This window comes from Schistocerca nitens, chromosome 2 (assembly GCF_023898315.1).
Source record: "Schistocerca nitens isolate TAMUIC-IGC-003100 chromosome 2, iqSchNite1.1, whole genome shotgun sequence".
NCBI classification, from domain to species: Eukaryota; Metazoa; Arthropoda; class Insecta; order Orthoptera; family Acrididae; genus Schistocerca; species Schistocerca nitens.
In genome coordinates this window covers 277,489,478-277,497,903 of record NC_064615.1, presented here as the reverse complement: position 1 = coordinate 277,497,903, position 8,426 = coordinate 277,489,478, and the positions used below count along the sequence as shown (strand labels likewise).

Sequence of the window (8,426 nt, the reverse complement as noted above, 5' to 3'; positions counted from 1 at the left end):
ACAAAGTTGTCAATGGAGCACAAGGAGTTGTCGAGGTGAAACTTTTCCAGTTTGTTTCCAAATTTTACTTTGCTGCCTGTTAGACATTTTGTATCACTAGGTAAGTGATCAAAAATTTTAGTTGCAGCATTGTGTACCCCTTTTGTGTTAAAGATAACCTTCATGTTGAGTAATAACTGTCATTTTTATTTCTGGTATTGTAATTATGTACATATTGTTCCTTTTGGACTAAAGTGGATTATTTACAACAAACTTCATGAGGGTATAAATATACAGCGAAGCAGTCGTCAGAATGCCCAACTCTATAAAGAGATGTCTACAAAATGATCGTGGGTGAGCACCACGTATTATTCTTACAGAACATTTTTGAGCAGTTAATACATTCTTTCTTAAAGATGAGTTACCCCAGATGATCATTACACATGACAATATCCAAAATACACACATCAAAAAAGTTTTGCATCACCCCGGTTCCCAGAACTCCTGAAGATAGACGTTGACTGCTGATATTGTATCACAGACATAGTCCCTTTGACTGTTCAGAGATGTTACTAAACCCGCCCAAAGATGTAAACAACCATGCATGAGCAGCGCCTATTAGACGGAGGGGCTCCGACAGCCGATCAGTTCCAGTCATTCCACCAAGAAAGAGGTACACGCTTCGTGTTGTTTGTAGTTCAACATGCCTAGACGGTCAATACCATGGTTCGAATGCGTCCGCATTGTTAATTTGTGCCAGGAAGGGCTCGCAAGAAGGAAAGTGTCCAGGCGTCTCGGAGTGAACGAAAGCGACGTGGAGGAGAGACAGAGAGACAGAGAGACAGAAACTGTCGATGTCAATGACATACCTCGCTCAGCCCGCCCAAAGGCTACTACTGCAGTGGATGACTACGCATTATGGTTCGGAGGAACCCTGACAGCAACGCCACCCTGTTAAATAATGGTTTTCGTGCAGCCACAGGACGTCGTGTTACTACTCAAGCTGTGCGTAATAGGCTGAATGACGCGCAACTTCACTCCAGACGTCCATGTCGAGGTCCATATTTGCTACCACTACACCATGCAGCGCGGTACAGATGGGTCCACTAACATGCCGAATGGACCGCTCAGAATTGGCATCACGTTCCCTTCACCGATGAGTCTCGCATATGCCTTCAAACAGACAATATTCCGAGATATGTTTGGAGGCAACCCGGTCAGGCTGAACGCCTTTGACACACTGTCCAGCGAGTGCAGCAAGGTAGAGGTACCCTGCTGTTTTTGGGGGGCATTTTGTGGGGCCGGCGTACGCCGCTGGTGGTAATGGAAGGCGCCGTATCGGCTGTACGATACATGAATACCATCCTCCAAACGATAGTGCACCCATACTGGCAGCATATTGGCGAGGCATTGGTCTTCATGACCGACAATTCGCGCCCCCATCGTGCACATCTTATGAATGATTTCCTTCAGGATAACGACATTACTCGACTAGACTGGTCAGCATGTTCTCCAGACACGAAACCTATCGAACATGCCTGGGATAGATTGAAAAGGGCTGTTTATGACCCACCAACCACTCTGAGGGATTTACGCCGAATCACCGTTGAGGAGTGGGTCAATCTGGACCAACAGTGCCTTGATGAACTTGTGGACAGCATGACACGACGAATAAAGGCATGCATCAATGCAAGAAGAAGTGCTACTGGGTATTAGCGGTACCGCTGTCTCCAGCAATCTGGACCACCACCTCTGAAGGTCTCACTGTGTGATGGTACAACATGCCATGTGTGGTTTTCGTGAGCAAAAAATGGAGGATATTACACTTATGTTGATCTCCATTCCAGTTTTCTGTAGAGGTTCCGGAATTTTAGGAACCGAGGTGATGCAAAACTTTTTTTTATGTGTGTATGTGAACTTAATGATTTGTCGTTCCCCAAGAATTGTATCGAGTCTATGTGCAAATGTAGCTGAACGAAGTTCTTTTAGGAGTTCCAAAATGTGTTTTTCCAGATTAAATTCCGATCCATATGTATACCGAAGAATTTCTTTGCCATGTGTGTCACACCTACCATTCGTGTATACCGCTGTATGTGCAGAACTGAATATGTTGTGAGACCATTAGCAGAAACTCAATTATCCTTTTAAGAAAATTGTTTACGATGTCTTCTGTTTTTATATCTCTGCTTGGACTGATTGCAATCTGCAAAAAGAACTAATTCTGCTTGTTGTGTATTAGACGCAAGGTGGTTTACATACATAAGGAACAAATATGGTCCTAAGATTGAGTCTTGGGGAACCCCACATGTAATTCCCCCCGGTCTGTTTGTTGAATTACTAAATACAACTTTCTGCATTATTTTGGTTGGATATGTCTTTATCCATTGGTTCCTGTGCCATCAATCCACTAAAATTTCAATTTATCTAGGAGAATACTGTGATTCAAGCACTCATATGCCTCAGATGGGGAATAATAAGAATGGAAGACCAAGAACGAAATGCTTAGGTTTAAAAGGGTGTAATACAGGGATGCATTCCTTAACCCCATCTGTTCAGTCTAACATCTAAGAATCAGTGACGGTTAAGGTAGGAAAGTTCAGGACTGGATTGAAACTTAGAATGAAGAAATATCAGTGGTGAGATTAGCTGATGGCATTGTAGTCCTCATGGCCTTGTGGAGTATTATAGGACCTGTTGAATCCGAAGATGTTATGCTGACCGAATACTGATTGAGGATAAACCGAAAAAATGACGAATGTAACGAGAAGCAACAGTAATGAGATGAACGATAAAATAAGTCAAAATTGGTGACCACGAATCAGATGAAGTTAAGAAATTCTGCTAGCTTGGAAGCAAAATGGCAGATGACGGACGTAGCAAAGAGTACATAAAAAAGCAGACTATCGCAGGCAAAGAGGGCATTCTTGGCCATAAGAAGTGTACCAGTATTAAACATAGGACTTACTTCGAGGAAGAAATTGCTGAGAATGTATGCACACAGCACAGAATTGTATGACCGGGACAATAGAAAAAGAAGGTAATTCCACCGTCTAAAACGAGTTGCAACAAAAGTATGTTGAAAATTAGGAGGAGTGATAAGATAAGGAATGGGTTCTCCGCAGAATCGCTGAATAATGGAATATATGGAAAACACTCACAAGAAGATGGAGGGAACTAAAGGCTGGTATGTTCCCAAGTGACCTGACCCGTGGAGTGTGAATCAGAACAATAAATCCTTGAGGAATGCCTCTGCGATCTCTTAGCAGTTTTACCAGCAAATTCCACCTATGTCCACGAAGGCGAAGGGTGCGTTGTCCCTAGGCAATGCAACCCATAGAAGAACAGCAGTAGCGAGGGAGCTCCGAACCGGGGCTTTCCGACTGAGGCAGACAACCCCGACGGAAAATCAGGCACGATGCGATACCTAGAGGCGGTAGCCCACCCTCGCGTGACTTACTCCGCACGGCGCCTGTACTGCGGACGGGTAGACAGTTTATCTCTGATAGCACGCAGAAAAAGATTCTGTGAAAGGACTGAACAACTATGACGACTGGAATTGAAAAAAAATCATTAGAGATTTTGAATGAAGGATTAGATTCTCTTAGAAATACTACTAGAATATACAGGAATTATGCCTAACAAAATAGAATTTACTTTGAAGGAAACAGATATGGCTTAACAATGTGGATAAAAAGAAAACTAAAGGGCTCAAAAGATTTCGGAGAATACGCTACGAATTATTCAGCAACAGTATCAATTTTCAAAAAGAACAAATCGAAAAAGAAGATACACCCATACTCGTTGCTGAATGAAAGGTTCATAACAGATTTACGGCAGAAACTGGATATTTAAATCTCTTGTGTACGTAGTCGCCAGAAAATGGAAATGAGGAGGATTCAGAAAACTTCTATGGACTGTTGTGAGAGACTGAGGGCACCTTCAATAAAACTACTTAGCCCTAATTGGAGGAGACGTCACTGCTCGAGTTGGAAATACACGCCGGCCGCGGTGGCCGAGCGGTTCCAGGCGCTTCAGTCCGGAACCGCGCGACTGCTACGGTCGCAGGTTCGAATCCTACCTCGGGCATGGATGTGTGTGACGTCTTTAGGTTAGTCAGGTTTAAGTAGTTCTAAGTTCTAGGGAACTGATGATCTCAGATGTTAAGTCTCATAGTGCTCAGGGCCATTTGAACTATTTTTGTAAATACACAAGATGACAGTATTCATATTTTGATGACTTCCGAATAGCGATTACATTTTTGCGATACAAGGAGATACTAAGATTGACCTAGACCGGAAAAGGACAGCAATCGACAATCGAAAAGGACTGTAACCTTTACATATTTATGGAGGTGGCTGAACTGAATACTGATCATTATTTGTTAATGGCACAGATACAGGCTAAAGCACGATGGACGGTAAACAAGGATTCTGAAAACCGTGAGAATAAGAAATAGATAACATGTTAGCAAAAACAAAATTCCGTCAAGAAACTGTATGGGGAGAGACTGAATAAATTCTGTAATAAAGTAGAAGAACGTCAAAATCTAGAGCAGAATTAGAAAAATATCAAAACTGTAACAGAGTAGGCAACTCCACAGGCTTTATGACAACGCAAAAGAAATAAACAACAAAAAAAACGATTGTACAGATAGACTGACAAAAAGAAAAAGGAGGAATTTGTTTATACAATGATGAAGAATTTGAATAAATGTATAAAAGATGATGTGAGAATAATTTGATAAATAAGATGCAATGGCTGGACTACTATAACAAGCTTTCGAAGCAAGCGACGACGTAAAATGCTAGATGTGCAGGAATCGACAACAGCTGATCGTATAGAAATGAAGGAATGACAAGATACACATAGATTCCGGGCAGCAGTAGAATTAAAACAGAATTGATTAAATATATATCTCCCACACTGAAACCCAAATTTCGCAGACCTATTAACCGATGCTGGACAAACAATATTCTAGTGGACTAACCTATTTGCAAAAAAGGAGACAGAAGTAACAGAGGAAATTATAGGGGCGCCACTCTGCTGAATACTAGGTATAAAATATATTCGAAACTAGTAACACAGATAGACTAACTGCTGAAAATATTCTGTCAGAAAAGCAAACGGGTTAAAAAAAGGGAGGAATTTGTGGCGCATCCAAACAGTCAGAAGACTGATCACTTAAACAAAAAGTTATTAAGTCATGATTGATCTCTCGTACTTAGTCGTTTTCCAAGTCTCTCCTTTAATTGTATAAATTTATTTTTTCGAGGTGCTGTTAAAGCTTTTTTAACGATCTCTCAAACGTACACTACTGGCCATTAAAATTGCTACACCAAGAAATGCACATGATAAACGGGTATTCATTGGACATATGTATTATACTAGAACTGACATGTGATTACATTTTCACGCAATTTGGATGCATAGATTCTGAGAAATCTGTACCCAGAACAACCACCTTTGCCCGTAATAACGGCCTTGATACGCCTGGGCCTTGAGTCAGACAGAGCTTGGATGGCGTGTACAGGTGCAGCTGCCCATTCAGCTTCAACACGATACCACAGTTCATCAAGAGTAGTGACTGGCGTATTGTGACGAGCCAGTTGCTCGGCCACCATTGACCAGACGTTTTCAGTTCGTGAGAGATCTGGAGAATGTGCTGGCCAGGGCAGCAGTCGAACATTTTCGGTACCTAGAAAGGCCCGTACAGGACCTGCAACATGCGGTCGTGCATTATCCTGCTGAAATGTAGGGTTTCGCAGGGATCGAATGAAGGGTAGAGCCACGGCTCGTAACACATCTGAAATGTAACGTCCACTGTTCAAAGTGCCGTTAATGCGAACAAGAGGTGACCGAGACGTGTAACCCAATGGCAGCCCACCCATCACGCCGGGTGATACGCCAGCATGGCGATGACGAACACACACTTCCAATGTGCGTTGACCGCGATGTCGCCAAACACGGATGCGACCATCTGATGCTGTAAACAGAACCTGGAGTCATCCGAAAAAATGACGTTTTGCCATTCGTACATCCAGGTTCGTCGTTGAATACACCATCCCAGGCGCTCCTGTCTGTGATGCAGCGTCAAGGGTAACCGCAGCCATGGTCTCCGAGCTGATAGACCATGCTGCTGCAAACGTCTTCGAACTGTTCGTGCAGATGGTTGTTGTCTTGCAGACGTCTCCTTCTGTTGACTCAGGGGTCGAGACGTGGCTGCACGATCCGTTACAGCCATGCGGGTAAGATGCCTGTCATCTCGACTGCTAGTGATACGAGCCGTTTGGTATCCAGCATGGCGTTCCGTATTACCCTCCTGAACCCACCGATTCCATATTCTGCTAACAGTCATTGGATCTCGACCAACGCGAGCAGCAATGTCGCGATACGACAAACCGCAATCGCGATAGGCTACAATCCGACCTTTATCAAAGTCGGAAACGTGATGGTACGCATTTCTCCTCCTTACACGAGGCATCACAACAACGTTTCACCAGGCAACGCCGGTCAACTGCTGATTGTGCATGAGAAATCAGTTGGAAACTTTCCTCATATCACCACGTTGTAGGTGTCTCCACCGGCGCCAACCCTGTGTGAATGCTGTGAAAAGCTAATCATTTGCAAATCACAGCATCTTCTTCCTGTCGGTTAAATTTCGCGTCTGTAGCACGTCATCTTCGTGGTGTAGCAATTTTAATAGCCAGTAGTGTATGATTTCAGTAATAAGTATCAACCATTATGTCCTTGAGGTCTGTTTATGGAAAAATAGTGCTAATTATCTGTATCCAGAGACAATTATAGTCGAAAGCTGAGATCAGTTCCAGGAATGAGGGGTTCGCAGAAGGTCGGACCCATAAGGTTGTGAGTGACGCTAGGAGATGAGAGGCCGCGAGCTCGTGTAACCGCCGACCTTGAGTGCCGGTTCCCCTCTGGCAGCTGTGCCGTAAATAGCGAGCGCTGCCGGTTAATGCCGCAGTGCGAACCCGACTTCCAGCATGGACGACCGTTGGGTGCTCAACGTGTCTGCCGCCTCGCTGCCTCTGCTGCTGTTTCTGCTGGTCGCCACGGGCCCTGCCAGTGAGTACACACACACACACACACAATCGCATATGCACGCACACGCACATATCAGCATTCCTGGCCTTTTGGCTGTTACAGCCGATATTTTCGTTCTTTGTGTCAATGTAATAGTGGTCTCACACCATTGCATGCTACAAGAACCAGTGGATTGGAAAGACTGTTTTAGAGATCAGCCTTCTAACGGATTGTAACAACGAGCAACTAAGAAAATCGCACGCGAGTTATATGAGCAACACATCTACAGAATCTGGAGGAAAGTAGCGAGAAAGACTGAATATATTCACATGGCTGTATCTGGTACGTGTGGAGACTAAGGTTTCGCTAATTCACTCGATGTGCAACACTTCTTCCATGAAGAATCTTAACTGAAGCTTATGTATACAGACTGTGTTAGCGTTCTGACTGCAGATACTGTGATCGTTGTATCTTCATACAGTATCTTAATACAGTGTGTTACTTGTTTTTCCTTTGCATCTAACAGTGTGCCCGCAAACTCGTCACTTTCTTTACTACCTGATGTTTTCTGCACTGTCGTAACTGCACCACTAAGTGGACTACGGCTGTCAATATAGACTAATTGTTTTGTGTGCCTGTGTCCGCACTTGAACACCTGACCTGCTGCCCAGGGAAACTAATGGGTTGCTCTGTCACACGTACTTAAAGATACTAACCAACCTAAAAACATATGACAGGTAACAGCTACAATTATTAGCCTGCAAATGACATAAATACTGATGTAATATTATTCGATATACCGTACTCAGTCACCAGTAGATATATCTGCACTTACACATGTTACACCCTGTATATAACCACACTGAATAAAATGTTAGTTACTTGTTAACAGAACGCACAGATATATTTGAAACACGATAGATGGTGTGTAACTCCTACCAGACAATCAAGTGACCACCGACACCGGGCGTAAATGACGGCAGTGAGTGGCCTGTATGCGACAATCGGTTGGATAGAATCAGAAGGATCGAAGCTGAGACGTTACAGAATGGAAGAAATGGATCATTATGTTTAGGCATACTCGTAATACCGTTCTCTGATCTGTTGGGCTGTCGATGTCCAATGTGTCAACCAGGAACGGTGTAGTATACAAAGGCGTGTAAGGAAAGTATGGTGCAATCGATCGCGGAATGGAAATAACAGTGAAATATCCGATAAACTTTGCGTAAATGTATTGGACAGTGTCTCTAGTATGCCCGTCGATCGCATCACGTCACTATTTCTCAGTTCTGGGCGCATAAAGATGCCTGGGAAATAATGTCTCCCGCCAAGGATGAGCGCCTGCTGTGAGATTTCCCCTGATTTTTGACAGCCCAAACAACGTAACCTCCATGCATTTCCTTGTTGCC

The 8,426-nt window shown here is 43.7% G+C and overlaps 1 protein-coding gene across 1 annotated transcript in view; it reads left to right on the top strand.

Moving 5' to 3' along the window:
* The first annotated feature begins 6,957 nt into the window (after window positions 1–6,957).
* LOC126234361 (uncharacterized) overlaps window positions 6,958–8,426 on the top strand; it is a 60,341-nt gene continuing 58,872 nt past the window's right edge. Inside the window, exon 1 of the mRNA XM_049943049.1 lies at window positions 6,958–7,059. Coding sequence (XP_049799006.1) covers window positions 6,978–7,059 — 82 coding nt within the window. The 5' untranslated portion in view covers window positions 6,958–6,977. The remainder of the gene's footprint in view (window positions 7,060–8,426) is intronic.